Source organism: Gopherus flavomarginatus, chromosome 7 (genome assembly GCF_025201925.1).
Source record: "Gopherus flavomarginatus isolate rGopFla2 chromosome 7, rGopFla2.mat.asm, whole genome shotgun sequence".
Classification (NCBI taxonomy): Eukaryota; Metazoa; Chordata; order Testudines; family Testudinidae; genus Gopherus; species Gopherus flavomarginatus.
This window is the reverse complement of record NC_066623.1, coordinates 50,558,151-50,580,921: the sequence shown is the minus strand read 5'-3', so window position 1 is coordinate 50,580,921 and position 22,771 is coordinate 50,558,151. Positions and strand designations below refer to the sequence as shown.

Sequence of the window (22,771 nt, the reverse complement as noted above, 5' to 3'; positions counted from 1 at the left end):
GGGAGCATAGTAATACGCAAAGCTGGCTCATGAGCCACTGAAGCCGAGCAGGATTGGGCCCCATGTGCCCCAAAACAGATTGGGGCAGATGCATTTCACCACATCCCGCCATGCTCCAAAGCTGGTGCTGGCCACTGTCAGAGAGAGAGCTAGCTGGGCCTTGGGTCTGAGCCAGTCTGGCACCTCCTTGTTATCCAGCTTGGGACAAATGCAGGGAACCACTCATGCTTGCCATGAGTTATTGGCTTATCTAGGATGTTCATCAGCATGGTATCGAGCCACCTCAGGCTTAGTGAGCTAATCTTCCAGAGGCTAGGAAAGGGTTATTATCCCCACTCCAAAGATGGGAGGCAGAGAGATGGGTGACTTGCCCGCAGTCACAGCCCTGTAGCAAGGCTGGGAATAAATCCCAGACTCTGTTGTAGGGCAGGACCCTTTCTCAAGCTCACCCTCCCTAGGTGTCTTAGTCACGCTACTGGCAAGAGGGGGTGAGTCACCAGAGGCCATTGGGTTAAACTTTAAAAAAAGGTCAATTTTATTTAGAAAGAATGAAAATACATCTGGAAACTCAGGCTGTTGCTACGTTTAAAAAAAAAAAGAGAGAACCTACAGGGATTCAGCACCAAGAATAACTTTATTGGGGTCCAGCGTAAAGGTTACAAGCAAAACAAAAGGTTGTTCCCCCTCTCTGGGGGAACAACCACAGACACACAAAAGGGGAGTCTTGTTTCAATTTTAAAGAAGTTCTAGCCTTTCCATTAGCTCTTTTGGCCAGGTGCCCACTCACTTCCTTTTCCCTATGCAGAGCAGTGAGACTTTTAACCCTTTACAAGTAGAGCAATTAGAGAACAGCTACTAACTGGCTGGCTGGGTGTCCATAAAAGGGAGCTACCCCCCACCTTCATTTATCACAACTAAGAATTGTATGACCCAAGAAAAGACAAGTAATGGCCCATTAAAACTGATGGGAAAATGCTGACAAAACCTGACACTGAAAGTCTTGGAAAGCTAAGACAGGAGGGAATTGCCCCCACCATGAATCACCACACAGTGTGTGAGAAAGGCCGGGGCGGGGGGGTTGGAGTGGGAAAGGGACATGCAAACTCTATTGAAAGGAAAAGGGTGGAAGTGAAAGGTAGCCAGCACGGAGGGCCAGCCTCGAAGGCAGGAGCTGTCTGTGAACAGTGGGTTCCCCGCTTAGGACTCAGGGGCATGCTGGGAAGCTCAGCAAAGGTACCTTGTATTAGAAAAGAGAGTTTCATAGAATATCAGGGTTGGAAGGGACCTCAGGAGGTCATCTAGTCCAATCCCCTGCTCAGAGTAGGACCAATTCCCAACTAAATCATCCCAGCCAGGGCTTTGTCAAGCCTGACCTTAAAAACCTCTAAGGCTGGAGATTCCACCACCTCCCTAGGTAACCCATTCCAGTGTTTCATCACTCTCTGAGTGAAATAGTGTTTCCTAATATCCAACCTAAACCTCCCCCACTGCAACTCGAGACCATTACTCCTTGTTCTGTCATTGGGTACCACTGAGAACAGTCTAGATCCATCCTCTTTGGAACCCCCCTTCAGGTAGTTGAAAGCAGCTATCAAATCCCGCCTCATTCTTCTCTTCTGCAGATTAAACAATCCCAGTTCCCTCAGCCTGTTTTATCTACTGTGAAAGGGTAACACCTGAGGCTGCAGCTTCAGTTGTTTCCTGTGGAGCCTGTCTGTGTTCTTGTTCCCTGTCTATTTCAGCTCTGAATCCAGGGCTGTTCTGTTAAATACTCCTGGTGTTTATTTTTACCCAAGCAGGTCTCTGCTGTGCAAACTGTGTGGTGTGTGCCAAAGTGAGCTGATAACTGGGGGTCAGTTTCACTCCTGCTGGGGTGACTATCCAGAGGAGAAAAGGCCATGTGTCTGCTAGTTAAGAACTCAGGGTGCATAGATTTGGGGGGACTGGAGAACTAGGCTGCTGGAAGAGCTGGTGGTGAGACCCTCATGCCTGGCAGCCAGTTACTGGTATCAGGCTCTGAGCCAGAGCAGCACAGTATTAAGGCACCCAGGGTTACAGGGCGGGCGGGCACAGACCCCAACAGCTCTGGGTGCTCCCCAAATTGTCCCAGCATGAACAGGACTCATGCCAGCATTATCAAAGCTGGATGCCTAAATTTAGGCATCTAAGTGGCTGACTTAACAGAGGAGGCCAGCCACCCCCACATTCAGTCAGGTCACTGATATAAGTGTCTAAATTTAGTCACCGCTGTTCGAACTAATGACTTAAGGGCCCACTCTGGGCTGTGAGGCCTCGGTTGTGTCCCAAGGCACTGAGACAGGAAACACAAAAGATCTCCAGGGCAGTGGGAGGGAGACACCAGACTTTATCCTCAATCTGCTTCCTGCCTGCGGCCTACCCAGTCCACCCCCGAAGAGCTCTCCAGTGGGGCTGTGAGGGGAGGGAGATGGGGTGACACCCCAACACCTCCTGGGCCAGGGGCAATCATACCCACAGCCTCCCTCTGGCTACAGCTCTCAGGGGCACAATCTCAGCCACACTTGTGCATTTAACAGTTACCGTGAAGAAGTGAGGCCTGCTGCCCACAGATTAGAGATCACTGTCACAGATGCCTGGGGCCACATGCGGGGTGATGGGGAATGGGGTGTAAACTACACCCAGCAGGCCCCTGAGTCTAAATGGGTGTCACGTCTTCACCTGCCCCCCCTCACCAATGTAAGGCCCCTAAACACTCACTTGGACTTAAACTCATAAACGTCGTAGGGTGTAACCTAAACTCTGCCCTGACGCATCACTGCTGGATTTAGCCCACTGGGTATAAAGCAGCAGCCTGGAGCCTCTGTTAGTGACTCACGTGCCAAGGCACCAGCAGAGAGGAATGTAGCAAGAAAAGCAACTAACAGGAGGGGACAAGAATGTGTGAGCTCACCCAGTGCAGCCTCTCTGTACATTTCCTCCTGGCTCCGTGGAGGGCAAGTGACTGGTTCCCTTGCACGTTCAGCACTACGGGGGTCATATGTAGTTTGAGCATGAGGATGTCCAATTCACATCCCCACTTCTCCCAATGGGAGACACTTTTAGAGAGTTCAGTGGTAACCTTGCCAACAATGTCACAATTTGGATTCCCTCCTGCTCAGACTGAGCCACGTTATGTGAAGAATATATGAATGGCCCTACTGAGTCAGAGCAAAGGTCCATCTAGTCCAGTATCCAGTCTTCTGACAGTGGCCAGTGCCAGGTGCCCCAGAGAGAATGAATAGAACAGGTAATCATCAAGTAATCCATTCCGTCACCCATTCTCAGCCTCTGGCAAACAGAGGATAGGGACACCATTCCTGCCCATCCTGGCTAATAGCCATTGATGGACCTATCCTCCATGAATTTATCTAGTTCTTTTTTGAACTCTGTTATAGTCTTGGCCTTCACAGCATCCTCTGGCAAGGAGTTCCACAGGTTGGCTGTGCGTTGTGTGAAGAAATACTTCCTTTTATTTGTTTTAAACCTGCTGCCTATTAATTTCATTTGGTGACCCCTAGTTCTTGTGTTATGAGAAGTACTAAACAACAACACTTCCTTATCTACTTTCTTTACTCCAGTCATGATTTTATAGACCTCAATCATATCTCCCCATAGCTATTTTTCAAGCTGAAAAGTCCCAGTTTTATTAATCTCTCCTCATACGGAAGCCGTTCCATATCCCTAATCATTTTTGTTGCCTTTTTCTGAACCTTTTCCAATTCCAGTATATCTTTTTTGAGATAGGGTGACCACATATGCACACAGTATTCAAGATGTGGGAGTACCATGGATTCATATAGAGGCAACGTGATATTTTCTGCCCTATTATTCCCAGCATTCTGTTTGCTTTTTGACTGCTGCTGCACATTGAGTGGATGTTTTCAGAGAACTATCCACAGTGACTCCAAGATCTCGTTCTTGAGTGGTAACAGCTAATGTAGACCCCATCATTTTACATGTATAGTTGGGATTATGTTCAGATCATACACACACAGAAGCTAGATAAAACTATCAAATCCTCTTCCTGGAAAGTCATGATGCAACGCAACCTTATTTCTTAGAATTCAGAACAAGAACACACAAGAACCCAAAAACAGAGAGCAACAAAGCAGGCTGATCCCTACAGCAGAGAGGCACAACTCACCCCACCTTGCTCAAAGCTTACGTCTGGGGAAATTCTGCTCCACTGTGCATGCACAGAATTCATGTTCCCCACAGATTTCTTTTCTTCCTGCAGAAAAATTACTTTTGACAGGGAAGAAAAAGAACACCGCAAGAGTGGTCAAGTGCTCCTCCCCGGCAATGCAGTACAGTGTTTCAGGTGGTCAGAGCAGCTGGCAAATAGGTAAATCACTGCAGGGAAGAAAGGGGGTTGGTGTTGCCCCAGCCCTGGCTCCTACCCTGCATCGGGCTCAGCTGGTAGTCCCGGGTGGGCTGAGGAGGATAAGGAGGAGTAGCTGGGTCCAGGTCAGAGTCATCCACAGAAACCTCCCTCAGGTCCAGGAAGTTCCACAGGCCATTCCCCTCCCCACTGCCACTGCTTCCTGCTCCTATCACTCCTGAGCTGTGGGGGAGGGGTCACTGTACAGGCAGCTGCTTCCTAATCTGCCCAACCCCCATGCATCTGAACCCACCCTATATCCAGATTCCCCTCACCGAGCCTCTCCCCCACATACCCAGAACCCCCGTACTGAGCCCCAAACACCCAAACCCCTACCCCACCGAGCCTCAACCCCTGCACACAGATCCTCCTGCTCAGTCTCACCACCCCCTACATCCAGAACCCCACCAAGCTCCACCCCCTTATCTGAATCCCCCACCCCTGCTCCCAGACCACCACTCTGATCCCCCCACTCAAACCCCCACCCCAGTGAGTCTCTCCCACATCTGGACCATCCCAATGAGCCCCCCCGCACCCAGACCCCCACCTCACTAAGCCCCAACCAGCTGCATCTGAATCCCCATTCCACCAAGATCCATTCCCCCAGCATCCAAATCCCCCCCGAGCCCTCCACACCCAGATTCCCACTGCCAAGCCCCATCCCCCATAGACCTCCCCACTGAACCCCTACCACCTTCACCTACACCCCCCTGCAGAGTCCTTCTGCCCCTGCACCTGGAACCCCCCAACAAGCTCCTGTGCATCCAGATCCCCTACATACCAGGAACCCCCACTGAGCCGCCCGCACCCAGATTGCCCCACACAGAACCCTCTCACCCCATGCCTGGATCCCCCACACACTAAGCCACTCCACACTTGGATCCTGCCAGGCTGAGCATGCCTGTCCCACACCTGCTTCGGGGGCCAGGACTGGGCATGCATGCAAGACTGTCCTTCTCGCTCACTATCCTGGTGCTCTTGGCACAGAGGGGCAGGGCCCAGGGGTGTATATGCAGCAGGTCTGGCCCTTTCACTGTATCAGGGTTGGATGCTGCCTCACCACTGAGTCTGTGTCCCGGGAGGTGGGGGCTTCAGAAGGCTCTCCCACCTTCCTGTGCTCCCCACCACCATGCTAGAGCCTCCATATTTATTTAATGACATAAAATATGCAGAATTCTAAAATACTGTGCACAGAATTTTTATTTTTTTTGGCGCAGAATTTCCTCAGGAGTAGACGCTTCACACTAACTGCGGCTAGGCTCAGATCACATGCTTCCCTACAGAGCATCCAAGCCTACAAGCAGGACTGGAAATTTGCCCCAACCCCCATCTGCGCGAGCGCACACACACACACATACAGAGCGATAGTTTGCAATTCCAACACACCATAAGCCAGTCCTAGGCTGTGCAGACCCTGTGGTTACTACAAACCAGCTCTCTTGGCACTGAGTCCCTGACGGTTGCTGTAGTAGGGACAACAGCAGTGTGTTTTTCCCTGCCATAGCCACTGTCTAGTTCTCTACATGAAATGTGAAGCCCAGGAGTGGCAGTTCGCATACTCTGGGCTGCCTGGCTGAGCACCCCAGCAACACTTACTGCCTTGGGAACAGAATGTATGACTCCAGCTGCCTGCCCGCCACAGCAGAGATCAGCTGTTCCCTGCACAAAGCCGGTGTCTCCTACCCAGCCTTGGCCTCCTCCTGGTTTTTGGCTACATAGGCCAATTTTCTACCTGCTGAGTGGGGTCTGTTGGGAGGGGGCCTAGGTGGGCTGACCAGAGCTGGGTGGGAAATTGATTTCAAAAGCGTTCCTGTCCTGTAACAGGACAAACCTGGGACCTTTTGAAGTTTTCTGATGAAAAAACCAGAACAGCCTAGGTTCAAGTCCCTGTTCCAAGTTAGGCAGAACAGGGATTTGAATTTAGGTCTCTCATGTTCGTGCTTTGAGCTCTGGGTTACTGTCTATTCCAGGGGAGGTGATTATTCCTCGCCCCTCCAGAAAAAAAAAAGAAAAAAAAGAAAACCCCACCTCATCTCTCCTGGCCCTGGGAAACCTTTCCGCATGAACGTTTTCTCAAAACTGGTATATTCCTGTGGACAGTTTAGGTTTTGACAAATTGCCATTTTCTAACACATCATTAATAAATTCTTGACTCACTCTAGCTGAGCTGGGCTAACACCAAACCTATTTAGCGCAGGTTTGGGGCACTGCTGCTGGAGGTGTCCCAGGCAGCGTTAAATGTCCCACATTTGCTACATCACAATAAAGGTCAGAAAATTTAATTGCACAGGAGGCAACTCAAGAGACTTCCTGGCAGGATCCCACCTGAACAAGGGCGCAGCCTGCTTCTGGAGAGTGCTTATCCAGGTGCCTGGATGTGCAGTGAGGTTCTGCACGCTCCAAACACCAGATGAGCTACTGTGCACTGGAGAACTTGGACCCATCTTCCTGCCCTCTGGGCAGAGCAATGCGCTGGCACTCAAAGTCCAGATCACACCAAGTTCTACCCGCTGCCATGCTGCAGGCTGTGGGTAAAGCTCCAGCCAGTTAGTTCCACACATCCTCCCAGTAACCGATCTATTTATAAACTCCAGCTACCTGGGAACAGCAAGCGGCTCCCTCGCCATTGGCTGGCAGCGCCTGGCCCATTTTGCCTTCACTATGCTTTTCACACACTGGAGGCAGAGGAGAGCTGTCAGCACTTTGCCTAGGTCTCCCACAGTGCAGTGCATACCCGCTCATGTGCAGGGGTGTATGTGCATGCACATGAAAATAAGTGTGCAAGGGTGTGAGAATGATGGCATTGACACACCTCAGTGCAAGTATGCAAAGACTTACGGCAGTGTTTGTGTGCACAGGGTGTGGCTGCATACACACAGGCAGGAGTATGTGGATGCATGTGTGAAGGTAGCCCTGTGTGTGTCTGAAAGTACTTATGCATCTGCACATACTCAAATGCACATGCACAACGGGTAAGCATGTTGGCAGGTGTGTGTGTGTGTGTGTGTGTGTGTGTGTGTGTGTGTGTGTGTGTGTGTGTGTGTGTGTGTGTGTGTGTGTGTGTGTGTGTGTGTGTGTGTGTGAGTGAGAGAGCTGAATGTTGCCATACATCCCCCTTCCCCATCTCAGACCCCCTGATTACTATACCTGGCTTTGAGCTTGTGCATACAATGCCCAATCATGACTTCTTTATCTGGGGAAAAGTGGGGGTTGTGGGAATGACCAACACTGGCCTTCTGAAATGAAAGTGTGTTCTAACCTTCACCATGGAGAAACTAGCATCTTTCCCTAATGCCAGGAAATACCCAATATAACAACATGGCCAAGTTCATGCTGCTGCAGAAAACTTCCTTTCCTAAATGTCTTAGCTTCAGGGAGCTTGATTTTTCAACTGTAGTGATTAAGCTTCATTTTCTTCTTTCCTTCTGCTCTTGTCACTTAAATGTGATGGGGGGGTAGAGGAGGGGAGATCACAGCAAGGGATTAGACTAAGTATGAAACAGCAGGCTGGCTTGGTAGGGCTGCAGAAGGGTTACCAAGGTGGGTGGTCACCCATACTGTAACACCCAGATCTGGGTTATCTTCCCATTCGAGTCAGGGATTTGTCTTTGTGCCGCAAGGGGCCACCAGGGGAGGGGAAGGGAGCCCAGAGTTGGGAAAGTCCCTGTGTCATACTGGGGTATGGGTGTGTACCTGCCTCACACACCCATTTTGTCCCAGGACCTAGCCAAGGCTGCAGTGAAAGAAGTTGAGGAATGTTTATCCCAGATAAAAGCTGGGGTCACTGCGGGGATGAGAGAAACCATCTTCTGGCTTTTACTGCGCTTCTCCCCATGGCATCGGAGCAGCCAGAGGGAGTCTCCCGACTGGCGAGGACCCTATCTCCGATTACCCGACCACTCTGATCCCTGGGGCCAGAGCAGAGTCAAAAGACTTCTCTTCCCTGCACCAACAGCTCCTGTTACACTGACCCTCCCCTGCTTAATTACACAAACAGCTGTCCTTATTTTTGCTTGTTAGAGAGAGCAGTGAGGGGACATCCTGGGCAAGGACAGTATCAGTGACAAAGGTAGGGCTGGCCAGCACAGGGGCCTGGTGCCCAGCACAGAGACACCGACTCTCACAATATGTGGCGTTCTTAAAGCCCCAGCTCCTGGAGTTGTGGGAATAGGTGAGACTCTGAACTTTCACTCTTAGAAATAAGTCTCTAGCTCTGGTGCTTGTGGAAAAACACGGGCCACAAAGAGTTGGCACATTTAAAAAAAATCCCAATTCCTAATTTTTAAAAAATATCAGGATTAAGCCACTGGTAGTTTTTTGCAGGGCCTGGCTCATGACATGGAAACCCTTGGGATGGGCAATACTGGCAACATGAACTGCATGGGGGGAGCAGTGGAGGATGGCTCAGGATGGGGGCAGCATGGGCTGGTGATAGACATGGAGCAGTGAATCTGTGGGGTGGGGCTGGAGGCTAAATGGGGACAGATCATAGTGAGAGGAATAAGGGGGCTCTGGATAGAGGTTGAGGGAGGGTGTGTCTGTGCCTGCTTTCCTCCGATCAGGCTCCCACCAGAGACAGCTGTGGATTGAGCTAAGGAGAGGGGCTGTTGGGAGGAGAGAGAAGGTCCTTGTGTGTGGGGGGGGGGAGGTCCTCCACTGGCTCACAGAAGCACCCGACTCCCTGAACCCTCAGCCTTGTGCCCTGTATTTGGTGGCTCCTCCATCGCTAGTTTACGGGGATTTCTGCAGAAGCTGAGAAAAGGCCAATGGGGGTGTCAGTGCTGAGTCCCTGATATCTCTGATTCTCACCCTAGTGCCCAGGCCAAGACACAGCCTGACACCATCCTCCTACCCTCCCAGCGCACACACACACCATACCCTGGCACTAATCTGAGGGACTGGCAGAATAAACCCCTCAACCAGCGCCACCCCCACCCCTCTGCTTAGCACCAGAAGCCTCCCAGGATGCAGGTGCTGAATCCCCCTAAACTACACTCTCAGCCTCTGATCCTTTTAAAGACATGGCCCCTGCACTCCTACCCCTGTAAGTGACACACTGCCCCAACAGGTGACTGAACCCCTCTGACTGATTCACCCGAGCCCAGCCCAAAATCTGTTTACCGGAGAAGTCCTGTCTCCACCTCCCCTGGGTCCCAGTCCCTTGGAGACACCAGTTCACCCTCTGGGTCCGGATCCTGTTAACCAAGAACCCTGTAACTCCTCCCTTCCTTCCATAGCACACTGCTGACACACCCTCGCCCCAGCTCCTACGACGCCTCCCCTCCACCCTTACCCCAAATCCCTTCCAGTGAAACCCCATCCCACTCACAATGCTCTGGAGCCTCAGTCCCTCCATGGTACTCCTGGCCAGCACCCAGATCCTGCTGACCACCCCCAACAAGGCCTCCCCCAGGGCACCCAAGCCCCTGCGGAGCCCAAACACTGGCCCCAACCCCTGTGGGGCCGAAGATGCCGTGGCTGCACCATCCATCCCAGCCTGCTGCACTCACCCGCTTGTAGACATCCTCCCGGCTGGCCTCATACTTCTGCTGCATGCGCTCCTCCAGGAAATAGATGCGCAGCTTGAGGCTGAAGCTCTCCTTCTTCAGGTCATTGAGGTGCTGGGACAGAGTACGGTAGCCGTTAGACATGGCGGGTGACCCATGGAGGGGGGCATCTCTGCACCCCCCCTCACTCAGGGGACATTGCCAAGGGAAGGGAGCGAGCCAAGCCCATGGGAAGCTGCCCCAGCCCACAGCAGCCTACGGAGACATGGTGGAGAGCCTAGAGCGCTCCTGGTCAGAGCCTCCCCGCAGCTCCGCAGCTCCCACTGGGTGCAGGAGTGCAGCTCGCTTTCCTTTTTTACCTCCAGGAGATATCTGTGGAATCCCTGGCAGGGGAACATCCTGCATGAACAGACACAAGTGGTGTAACCCGATCCAGACAGCGGCCCTAGCGACTCTACGTCCACCTCCCAGCCAACTGCAAGCCATTAATGGGAGTCTGGGGCCTGGCCAGCAGAGACCCACACGGGAGGGGAGAGGGCAGCTAGGAAACGTGATGAGGACACAGCAGGGAATGGAGAAGGGAGAGGATTCCCCACCGATCCCTCAACATCCCAGTGTCCTGCAGCTAAATCTCCCAAGGGTCTTTCCCCTCCCAGAGCCTGGCCTCAACCAATCCCATGGGAGACACAGGTAAAGGCCCAGGGCAGGTTCTAATTGGTGTCCTGCTGATCTCTCTTGTGCAAGGTGCATAAAGCAAGGAAGGGACTGGAGAGGAAAGAGAAAAGAGCCATTTACCCCGACTGCAGGACCCGGGCCAGTGAGAGGCAGGATGACAGCCATCCAGAAGGCCCCACGATGTGTGGCACGCGATAGGCCTGGCCAAGAGAGAGCTCTCGAAGCTGCTGGATAGCAGCAAGGCTAATTCCCACTTGGTGAGAGCCCCTAGAGAACTGCCTTCCCCTGCGCTCTGTGTGTGCAGACACAGATCTCACAGTGCAGCACTGAAAGGGCACCAAGGGCTCCCACAGAGCTGCAGCCAAGCTAGGCAAAACCGCTGCCCAGGGGTGTCCCTAAACACCGAGCCTGTGTGTCTCTCTGTTATTTTCAAGGAAGGAAGGCAAAAAGAAAAGGCCTTTCTCCAGTGTGGAAATACTGAAACATCCTACTCTTTAGCACCCCCCACCCACCTGCCCCGTAGCTGAAAGGCAGAAGATCAAGGTTCCTATTTTGAGCCTCCAGTGAGGAATGCAGGAGTTTAAAGTTCGAAGCTTTGATATTACAGTCTGTAATGGCCCCTAAACACTGATATGAAGTAACTATGCGTAGTCACACTGCAGCAAAAACCCCTGTGCAGGGCTGCAGAGAAGTGTAAGCGCACACTGGGGCGCCGAACAGAATCAGAATCCGCTCCCTGACAGGGCTGCACTTTGCCCCTCCCTCTCCCAGAGACATCGCTGTGCACATACAATGGTATTTTATTCAGAGAAAAGCGAAAGCTGGCCCAAGAGGGCAGATGATTTGGGGGTTATTTCTCCAATGCAGGTGGCAAAGAGAGTGATTTGTTTTATTGCTGCCTTGGGGACAAATTGGGCATTTCCCCTAAACACAACGGAAGTGTGATAGCACCCTCAGAAAGACACAGCTGATGCAATCCATCTCGTGTGTTAACAGCAGCCTTCCTTTGAAGGTTCTATGACTATTTTCACACACACGCAATGTTGCCAACTTTTGTTATTGTATCACGAGTCTCACAATATTTGGGGTTTCCCTTCAAGCCCCAGCTCCCAGAGCCCAAGTGACTTAGTGAGATGCTCAGCTGTCTTTTTTTTTAAAATGTAAGTTTCCAGTGCTCCTTGTTGCAGAGACAACATGAGCTGAGTACTCCCTGAAGGCACAGAAGCCAGAAGGCAAATAAAGAGAACTCCATTTTCTTTTTAATTTTATAAATTTTTAAAAACAGTCTCAGTCCAGAAGTGGGGACAGACTCCATTTTTCAGCAGTTGGGGTTGGCACTAATATGACATGTGCCTGCTCCACTATCTCCAAGTTACTCACACACTGGAATCTGGCTTTTCTTTCACCAAGAAGCGCTCTGTGCCCATGTCTGCTCAAATCTAAGGCCACGTCCAGACTAGGAATTAAAATCGATTTTAGATACGCAACTTCAGCTACGTGAATAACGTAGCTGAAGTCGAATTTCTAAAATCGAGTTACTCACCAGTCTGGACGGCGCGGCATCGATGTCCGCGGCTCTCCGTGTCGATTCCGGAACTCCGTTCGGATTGATGGAGTTCCGGAATCGATGTAAGCGCGCTCGGGGATCGATACACCGCGTCCAGACTAGACGCGATATATCGATCCCCGAGCAATCGATTTTAACCCGCCGATGCCGCGGGTTAGTCTGGACGAGGGCTAACTCAGTTCCAGGAGGAAAGTGACCAGCTTCCTAAACCAGATTCCGATCCCCAGGTCTGGAAAGCATGTGGCTGAGGACTCAGCTTTGCATAAGAACCTACGAACGGCCATACTGGGTCAGACCAAAGGTCTATTGAACCCAGTATCCTGTCTACTGACAGTGGCCAATGCCAGGTGCCCCAGAGGGAGTGAATCTAACAGGTAATGATCAAGTGATCTCTCTCCTGCCATCCACCCTATAACAAACAGAGAGGCTAAGGACACCATTCCTTACCCATCCTGGCTAATAGCCATGAATGGACTTAACCTCTATGAATTTATCTAGTTCTCTTTTAAACCCCGTTATATTCCTAGCCTTCACAACTTCCTCAGGCAAGGTGTTCCACAGGTTGAATGTGCAATGTGTGAAGAAGAACTTTCTTTTATTTGTTTTAAATCTGATGCCCATTAATTTCATTTGGTGGCCCCTAGTTCTTATATTATGGGAACAAGTAAATAAATTTTCCTTATTCACTTTCTCCACACCACTCATGACACACACTCACTCTGTCATATCCTCCCTTAGTCTCCTCTTTTCCAAGCTGAAAAGTCCTAGCCTCTTTAATCTCTCCTCATATGGGATTCATTCCAAACCCCTAATCATTTTAGTTGCCCTTCTCTGAACCTTTTCTAATGCCTGTATATCTTTTTTGAGATGAGGAGACCACATCTGTACACACTATTCAAGATGGAGGCGTACCATGGATTTATATAAGGGCAATAAGATATTCTCTGTCTTATTCTCTATCCCCTTTTTTAATGATTCCTAACATCCTGTTTGCTTTTTTGATTGCTGCTGCACACTGCTTCAGAGAACTGTCCATGATGACTATTTTCATGTGCTCCCTCAGCCCTTTTTCCTGATTAGTTGTAGCTAAACTAGCCCCCATCATATTGTATGTGTAGTTGGGGTTATTTTTTCCAATGTGCATTACTTTACATTTATCCACATTATATTTCATTTGCCATTTTGTTGCAAAGTCACTTAGTTTTGTGAGATCTTTTTGAAGTTCTTCACAGTCTCATAGACTCACAGACTTTAAAGTCAGAAGGGACCATTATGATCATCTAGTCTGACCTGCTGCACAATGCAGGCCACAGAATCTCACCCACCCACTCCTGTAACAAACCCCTAACCTATGGTTGAGTTATTGAAGTCCTCAAATTGTGGTTTGAAGACCTCAAGCTGCAGAGAATCCCCCAGCAAGTGACCCATGCCCCATGCTGCAGAGGAAGGCGAAAAACCTCCAGGGCCTCTGCCAATCTGCTCTGGAGGAAAATTCCTTCCCGACCCCAAATATGGCAATCAGTTAAACCCTGATCATGTGGGCAAGACTCACCAGCCAGCACCCAGGAAAGAATTCTCTATAGTAACTCAGATCCCAACCCATCTAACATCCCATCACAGACCACTGGGCATACTTACCTGCTGATAGTCAAAGATCAATTGCTCAATTAATTGCCAAAATTAGGCTACCCCATCATACCATCCCCTTCATAAACTTATCAAGCTTAGTCTTAAAGCCAGATATGTCTTTTGCCCCCACTACTCCCCTTGGAAGGCTGTTCCAGAACTTCACTCCTCTAATGGTTAGAAACCTTCGTCTAATTTCAAGTCTAAACTTCCTAGTGTCCAGTTTATATCCATTTGTTCTTGTGTCCACACTGGTAATAAGCTTAAATAATTACTCTACCTCCCTGATATTAATCCCTCTGATATATTTATAAAGAGCCATCATATCCCCCCTCAACCTTCTTTTGGTTAGGCTAAACAAGCCAAGCTCTTTGAGTCTCCTTTCATAAGACAGGTTTTCCATTCCTCGGATCATCCTAGTAGCCCGTCTCTGACCCTGTTCCAGTTTGAATTCATCCTTCTTAAACATGGGAGACCAGAACTGCACACAGTATTCCAGATGAGGTCTCACCAGTGCCTTGTATAATGGTACTAACAGCTCCTTATCTTTGCTGGAAATACCTCACCTGATGCATCCTAAAACTGCATTAGCTTTTTTAACAGCCATATCATATTGCCAGCTCATAGACATCCTGTGATCAACCAATACTCCGAGGTCCTTCTCCTCCTCTGTTACTTCCAACTGATGTGTCCCCAATTTATAACTAAAATTTTTGTTATTAATCCCTAAATGCATGACTTTGCACTTTTCACTATTAAATTTCATCCTATTACTATTACTCCAGTTTACAAGGTCATCCAGATCTTCCTGTATGATATCCTGGTCCTTCTCTGTGTTAGCAATACCTCCCAGCTTTCTGTCATCCACAAACTTTATTAGCACATTCCCGCTTTTTGTGCCAAGGTCAGTAATAAAAAGGTTAAATAAGATTGGTCCCAAAACTGATCCCTGAGGAACTCCACTAGTAACCTCCTTTGGTCCTAACTATCTTGAGCAGTTTAGTATCATCTGCAAACTTTGCCACCTCACTTTTTACCCCTTTCTCCGGATCATTTATGAATAAATTGAATAGGATTGGTCCTAGGACTGACCCTTGGGGAACACCACTAGTTACCCCTCTCCATTCTGAGAATTTACCATTTATTCCTACCCTTTGTTCCTTGTCTTTTAACCAGTTCTCAGTCCATGAAAGGATATTCCCTCTTATCCCATGACAACTGAACATACATAAGAGCCTTTGGCGAGGGACCTTGTCAAAGGCTTTCTGGTAATCTAAGTACACTACGTCCACTGGATCCCCCTTGTCCACATTTGTTGACCCCTTCAAAGAACTCTAATAGATTAGTAAGACATGATTTCCCTTTACAGAAACCATGTTGACTATTGCTCAACAGTTTATGTTTTTCTATGTATCTGACAATTTTATTCTTTACTATTGTTTCAACTCATTTGCCTGGTACTGACGTTACCGGTCTGTAATTACCAGGATCACCTCTAGGGCCCTTTTTATATATTGGTGTTACATTAGCTTACATTAATTTGCCTTCTCTCACTGAATGAAAATAACATGCATGGAGCCAAGTCATCCTGCTGGTGCACCACTCTGCCATAGCTAGAAACTGTAGTGCACATGGCTAGATTGTTGACTGGTCCCCGACCCCCCCATCTCCGGAATAGTCCAGCATTGCACTGGATAAAAGTCATCTGGATTAGTTAACCTTATATTCCAGCAAATGGAACTAGAGGGTAATGGATTGGTGAGGCAGCTCTGCATTAGATCTAACCTATTTTCATGCGCTCCTTCAGCCTTTGGAGCCTCAGCCTGGCAGGGCCCGAGCGAGGGTACTGCCACCCCCTCCCCGCAATCAAAGAAGATCCAAGGCAAAGATCAATAAGTAGCAAAACTCTTTAGAGTGTAAACCCTGCACACTGAGGCCCTGGTCTCTTTGAACACACATTTATAATGATGTCAAACACAGAGTAGTTTAAATGACATTGGAGACACTGACTGTGTGCGCAGGTGATTGGGCCCCATCACTCGACTGCAACACACCCCACATCCACACACATACTTCAACCAATGATGCTGAGTAATGGTCCAGAAAATATAGATTTGGGGGGCTAAAGACAGACTCCCAGTAGTTCATACCTCCATCGCATCATGTTGGGGGGCCTCACTCGTGAGTTTTGATCATGAGGGGTTGGTAATACTGCTCTCAGTAAGCAAACAGGCTAATGGCTCCCTCTCAAGTCCCCCAACCCCCAGTGTAGCTAACTGCCCCCTTGAATCTGTGAGAAGAATCCAGGTAACCATCCAGGTAAATAAGCCTGCAATATCCCACAGGCTTGGCCCTAGCTTCCTGGAACCATCCCTGCCTCTCCTGGGTTAGGATCCTTGGCAATGCTATAGCAAGTAGGGGTACGACGCCTGCAAAAGCCACCTGTGGTGCGTTGCTTTGCTCAGGCCCCATGATGTGGCCAGCTCTTGCCAGCACCCCGCGAGTCTGCATTTCTGGTCTCCTTGCAATGCCCACTGAGAGGAGCCGCGGCATCTGCCCTTATGCCCTCGCTCCAGCCATGAGATCGTGCTTATGCACAGGACCTGCTCTGCACAGGGGGCTGGCGGACACAGAGACTTAGTGCACAGCAGGCCAGCGTGGGAATCCTCTCCACTCCAAGCAGTAATGCCCCCTGTTGATCTACGGCTGTGTCGAACGCTGGGCAGCTACCCTCAGGCTGCACTGCTTTTATGTCACACGCCAGCAGCTAACCCCCTTGGTGACTCCTGAGCCCAGCCCTTAGGGGTGGGATTCAACAGATCCATCCATCAAAGCCCTTTACTTTCCCTGGCTCCAGCACAGGCGCCCCATGAAGGTGACACAACAATTCCACAGCTTTGAACCCACGTGTGGGGGTCTCCCCCAGGCAAAGCAGAGGGGGAGGCAGGGAGCGGAGGGGCCAGGGTCATTGCTGCTATAACAGGAGGAGAGAAAAGGTGGAAGTGAGGGAGCAGAGGCTCTCCAGGGAGGAAGAGCGAGGAGCATAGCCACCAGGGGCAGGGGAGTCAGGAGAAAGAGACATCAACAGCAGAAACACACTTGTCAAGCCAGCCCAGGTATGTCTGTCTGTCTGAGTTCTCATATGGTGCACATGCCACCTGATGTTAAAGGATGTAACTGTGTTTGGGTGTGCCTGGAGCTGGGGGAGGGCAGTGGTTCCCGGCTTCAAGAGAAGTATCTGAGCTAGCTCTCACTGAGCTGGTGCACTCAAGACAGACCGTAGCCATTGCAACGAGACCAGCAGGAGGAGCTAGCCATGCCAAGGGCACATCTGTCAGAGACCCTAGGCACATACTCAGGGCACCGAGACCCTCCCACAGAGCCTGCTGCTGCAGCTACACTCTAGTGCACTGAATGTAGATAAACCCTTTGTGGTGGGGCAGAGGCCGGCATAGGGCAGAGGACACCACGTCTTGGGAGCAGAAGCTATCTCAATAGATAGTGGACCACTGTGATCACCTAATCTGACCCCCTGTATAATACACGTCAGAGAACTGCTTCCAAATAATTCCTAGAGCAGATTTGTTAGAAAAACATCCAGTCTTGATTTTAAAATTGTCAGCAATGGAGAATCCACCACAACCCTTAGTAAGTTGTTCCATTGGTTAATTACGCTCACTGTTCAAAATTTAACCCTTATTTCCAATCTGAATTTAAACGTTCTGTGCTAGACTGAAGAGCCCATTATCAAATATTTGTTCCCCACGTAGGTACTTACAGACTGTGATCAAGTCACCCCTTAACCTTCTCTTTGTTAAGATAAGCAGACTGAGCTCCTGCAGTCTATCACTACAGGGTTTCTAATCCTTTAGTCATTCTCATGGCTCTTCTCTGATCCCTCTTCAGTTTATCCATTTTCTTCCTGAATTGTGGAGACCAGAACTGGAAACAGTATTCTAGCAGTGCTCACAACAATGCCAAATATGGAGGTAAAATAACCTCTCTGTTCTTATTCAAGATTCCCAATCATGCATCCAAGAATCACATTACCTCTTTTGGCCACAACATGGCACTGGGAGCTCACGTTCAGCTGATTATCCAACACCAACCCCAAATCTTTTTCAGAGTCGCTGCTTTTCAGGATAGAGTCCCCCATCCTGTAAGTATGGCCTACATGCTTTGTTCCCAGATGTACACATTTACTTTTAGCTGTATTAAAATGCACATTGTTTGCACCCAGCTTACCAACTGATCCACATCACCTTGTAACAGTGACCTGTCCTATTCACTACTTACCACTCCCCCACTTTTTGTGTCATCTGCAAACTTTATCAGTGATGATTTGACGTTTTCTTACAGGTCATTGATAAAAATGTTAAATAGCGCAGGGCCAAGAACCAAGCCCTGCGGGACCCCACTAGAACCAGATCTGCTCAATGATGATTCCCCATTTACAATTACATTTTGAGACCTATCAATTAGCTAGTGTTTGATGCTTTTAATGAGTCCCGTGTTAATTCTATATTGTTCTAGTTTTTTTAATCTAAATGTCGTCCAGTACCAAGTCAAATGCCTTACAGAAAGGCTTTTATTACACCAACACTATTACCTTCATCAACCAGCCTTGTCATCTCATAAAAAAATCAAGTTAGTTTGATGGGATCTGTTTTCCATGAACCCATGTTGATTGGCATTAATTATATTATCCTCCTTTAATTCTTTATTAAATGTGTCCCATATCAGTTGTTCCATTATCTTTCTCAGAATCAATGTGAGACTGACAGGCCTATAATTTACCCTTTTTAAATGCTGGCACAACATCAGCTTTTTTCTATGCTTCTAGAATTTCATCAGTGTTTCACAGCTTATTGAAATCAACAGTAACAGTCCAACAAGCTCCTCAGCCAGCTCTTTTAAAACTCTTGGATGCAAGTTATCTGCTGATTTAAAAATGTCTAACTTTAGTAACAGTTGTATCTCAGGAGGATGTTAAACCAGTGGAATGGAAAGTATGTTACCACCATATGATAGGACTACATCTTCTCCCCATTCCAAAAAAAAAAGAACAGAAATATTTATTGAACACTTCAGCCTTTTCTGCATTATTGATCATTCTACCATTTCCATCTAGTAATAGACCAATACCATTGTCAGGATTCTTTTTGTTCCCAATATGCTTGCAAAACTCCTTATTGTCCTTAACTCTGCTGGCCATAAAGGTCTCCTTGTGTCCCTTTGTTTCCCTTATCAGTTTTCTACTGTTCCTAGTTTATTATTTATATCTGTCTCTATCAACTTCCCCTTTAGTCCAGGTAGGATTGGGGCACAGAGCAGTTTTGTAGGAGTTCTGAAAGGGATGCTATTTCTTCAAGCTAGAGAATGACCTCTGTCCGTCAGTCCAAGAGGAGTATGTCCATTTCAACTCACTTCTCCCCTAGTAAGGAAATAACCCACTCCTGTAACCCAGTCTCTTCCGATTACTTGGAAACCACAACACTGCTCATTGAACTGGCATAGGCCAAAGGCAAAAAAGGCTACAGACTCTAGAGAAGATCAAAGAGCGGTGAGAGTTGAAGCCTCAGTCCCAACCAGCCCATCAAATCACTCTCTACCCCAGGATTATCTGGCAAGCTTCATGTGGGTCCAGGAAGCACTACAGTGCACACACAAGCTGCACAGAGCTATGAAGATGAGGCTCAGCCAGGACCGGCTCCAGGTTTTTTTCCGCCCCAAGCAGTGAGGGAAAAAAAAAAGCTATGATCGCAATTGGCGACACTTTGGCGGCAGCTCCACCATGCCACTTTCTTCTTTGGCGGCACTTCAGCGGCAGGTCGTTCCCTTCGAGAGGGACCCACTGCCAAATTGCCACCAACGAGCCGGATCTGCCGCCCCTTCCCCTTGGCCACCCCAAGTACCTGCTGGTGCCTGGAGCCGGCCCTGGGCTCAGCATAGCTGGGACTCCTCAGAACCACTATTATATGCTTCCAGCAATGGATGATGCCAGAAAGCAACAGGAGCTCACAGAGATGCAAGGGAATTGGGACAGTCCTTGACAAGAGAACTAACACAAGGTCCTAAACAAATAACCTGAGCCAGCAGACAAAAGAGCAAGGTAGAACATCACGTGAACTGTTCTATTTGCATTAGGAATAACAGACTGGGTCTGCAGGCACTCATGTTATCCAACCCTCGCGCCAGCAATATCCAACAATAAGTTCCTATTGACATCAGGACAAGTTTGGCCCCAGGGTGGGACTTACCTTCTCAAAGTCTCGCAGGGTTTGGGTCTGCACTACAGGGCCCATCTCCAGGTCACTGAGGACATGGGTCTGCATTAGAGGGCTCTGCTCAAGGCCTGGCAGAGTCTGAGCCGGCACTGGGTGATGGGCTGTCTCAAAGAGTCCCGACGTGGGTGTCTGCCTCAGAGAGTCCTCATCAGAGATGTCTAGGTTCCCCTGCTCTGGGGCATCACAGAGAACAGCTGGAAAGGAAGCACAGAGGAAATGCAGTTCAAGTGCGTGAAGTGTCTGTTTCATATACATGCTTGACAAGCAAAACTGGATCATACCTCCAGATAAAAACTGCATCAAGCTGGAGTTAAGGCACCTATCAGTAATTTAAGACTAAATAGTCATCATCTGAGGGTAACATTGCCTTACAGGAATGCTGACATTTTCCCACTTAACAATCATTGGAAACTCAGGAAATTCAGAGTCAAGGTTAAATTACAAAGCGAGGCTATTATATGAAATTATAGAAATGCACCAGTAAGGCACCCAAACAACCTTAATTCTTCCCTGGAGCGAGCCACAGCTTTTAAGATTAGAAAGGACCATTGTGCTCATCCACTCTGACCTCCTCCATCACCCAGGCCAGAGAACCTCACCTTGGGATTCCTGTATCACCTAAAATTTAGAGGTTTCAGAGTAGCCCCTGTCCTGGCACCTCCAATCTTTGTCACACGACTAATCCCTTTATTCTCATCATACCAAGTGCTATAATGTCATGATTGCGGTCTGGGAGTACATTCTTTGTAGATACAGTATTTACCGAGTATAACTGGTGCCTTAGTGAGGAACAGGGAATTACAGCCTGCAGGACTAATCAGGAATTTAGAAAGTCCAGCTTTTTCTGCACCCAGATTTTGCAAGCTGTACAATTAAGAGTAATTTATTGTTACGCTGGAGGATGTTGGTAGCTGCCAAAAAGCAGGTCTTTGATCTATGGACAGTCACAGACCTCACTGAAGTTGATGGAGATGCTAGCTGTCCTCCATTCTGCCTAAATGGAGCAAGCATTTAAGCTTCTTTATGGAGAAAGATAGCTGAACTAATAGACACCACCATGCAAAGCACTGGCCACATGGAAGACATGAGCACGAACTAACTCAGGGAATATAGGAGAAGTTTCCTTGGGAACTGATGGCAAATGCCAAGGGCTGGGGCAGCGGCGGATTTAGAGTTAGTGGGACCCAGTGTACATCTTCATTTTCGCCTGCCCCCATCCCACCCCCAAGGACCCAGCCAAGAAAAAGAACATTCTCTCTTATCTTCACCCCACCCCCCGTTTTTCATTCTTTTTTTCTTCATTCTCCTGGTATATTATAAGTAATGGAAAGTAAATGAAAATAAAGTGAGGTACCTTGATTGGGGCAGGAGGTTGGGGTGCAGGAGGGGGTGAGGGCTCTGGAAGGAAGTTTGGGTGTGGGGTGCGGGCTCTGGGCAGGGGTTTGGGAGGAGGTGCGCACTCTGGAAGGAAGTTTGGATGTGGGGTGCAAGCTCCGAGCTGGGGCTGGGGTGCGGGAGGTGGGCAGGGGGGCAGTGCTTACCTTGGGCAGCGCAGCTCCCAAAATGACCAGCACACACCTCCCTCTAGCAGCAGCTCCTAGGCAGGGGGGGCCAAGGGGTCTCCATGTGCTGCTGCCCACAGGCACCACACACGCAGCTCCCATTGGGCACAGTTCTCGGCCAATGGGAGCTGTGGAGTCAGCACTTGGGGCGGTGGCAGCGCACAGAGACACCCCCCCCAGGGGCCGCAGGGTCATGCCGGCCGCTTCTGGGAGCAAAGCAGCATGGAAGGAGGGAGGCAGAGTGGGCAAGGAGCCGCCTTAACCCTGCTGTGCTGCTGCTGGCATGTCTCTGTGTGCCTCTTGGGTGGGAGGGGAGCAGCAGGTCTCCATGTGCTGCCCGGGGGTGGGGGGGGGCAGTGCGTGGAGCCACCCCCCACCAGGGGAACACAGCGACGTGCCAGCAGCCTGCCGCTTCCGGGAGTGGCATGGGACCACCAGCCACCTGCCTGCCTGCACCCTGCTGCCACCAGCCGGACTTGGAGGCAGGTTGTCAGATATTTGTCCTGCATTTTGGTGGGGACTCCTATCATTGGGGGCCCCATGCCACCGGACAGTCTGTTTTATGGTAAATCTGCTCCTGGGCTAGGACATTAATTGAATAGCAGAGGTGGGTGTGAGAAGCAGAAAGAAGTCAGAAAAGCCAGGAGAAAGTCAGAGAAGCAGAGGTCGTGTGGCCCTGAAAGGAAGCCAAAAGAGCTTCTTTGGCACAAAGCGCTGGCTGGCAGCAGGCTTAGTATTGTCAGCCAGTAAGTCCCTGCTGTTGGTTGTTCCTAACATACATTCTTTGTAAATAAACAGGATTGCACCAAAGAAACATTTGATTTGTATCATCAGTTTCTCCTCCTAAGGGAAACAACCCGACAAGACCCCATATATTGGCTAACTACTCAAGCTAAACGGGACAATATTATCTAGCCTTTGCGCTCACTCAGGAGTTGAAATGCTTTGTGATGGATGGATAAGGTTGTCTTGGAGTTCCTGGGTGGTTTCTCAGGGTATTACTATCGGGGTCAGTTAAGGCTATTTGCTTGACCCTCTCTGGATGTCAGGGGCTTGTTTTGTTTATAACTACAGTAAAGAACAGAATTATCAGACACATAGATAAACACGATATGTTGGGGAAGAGACAGCATGGCTTTTATAAAGGG

At 49.2% G+C, this 22,771-nt stretch overlaps 1 protein-coding gene across 3 annotated transcripts in view; it reads right to left on the bottom strand.

Moving 5' to 3' along the window:
* Positions 1–22,771, bottom strand: part of LOC127055730 (myomegalin) — a 163,151-nt gene that overhangs the window by 113,489 nt on the left and 26,891 nt on the right. For 2 of the 3 annotated variants that reach the window (XM_050962966.1, XM_050962970.1), the window contains exons 3-4: positions 20,035–20,255; positions 9,910–10,020 (exon numbers count right to left, since the gene is read on the bottom strand). In XM_050962966.1, coding sequence (XP_050818923.1) covers positions 9,910–10,020; positions 20,035–20,255 — 332 coding nt within the window. Of the gene's footprint in view, positions 1–9,909; positions 10,021–20,034; positions 20,256–22,551; positions 22,676–22,771 lie in introns of those variants that run through there. The other variant, XM_050962972.1, reaches the window with a different exon arrangement.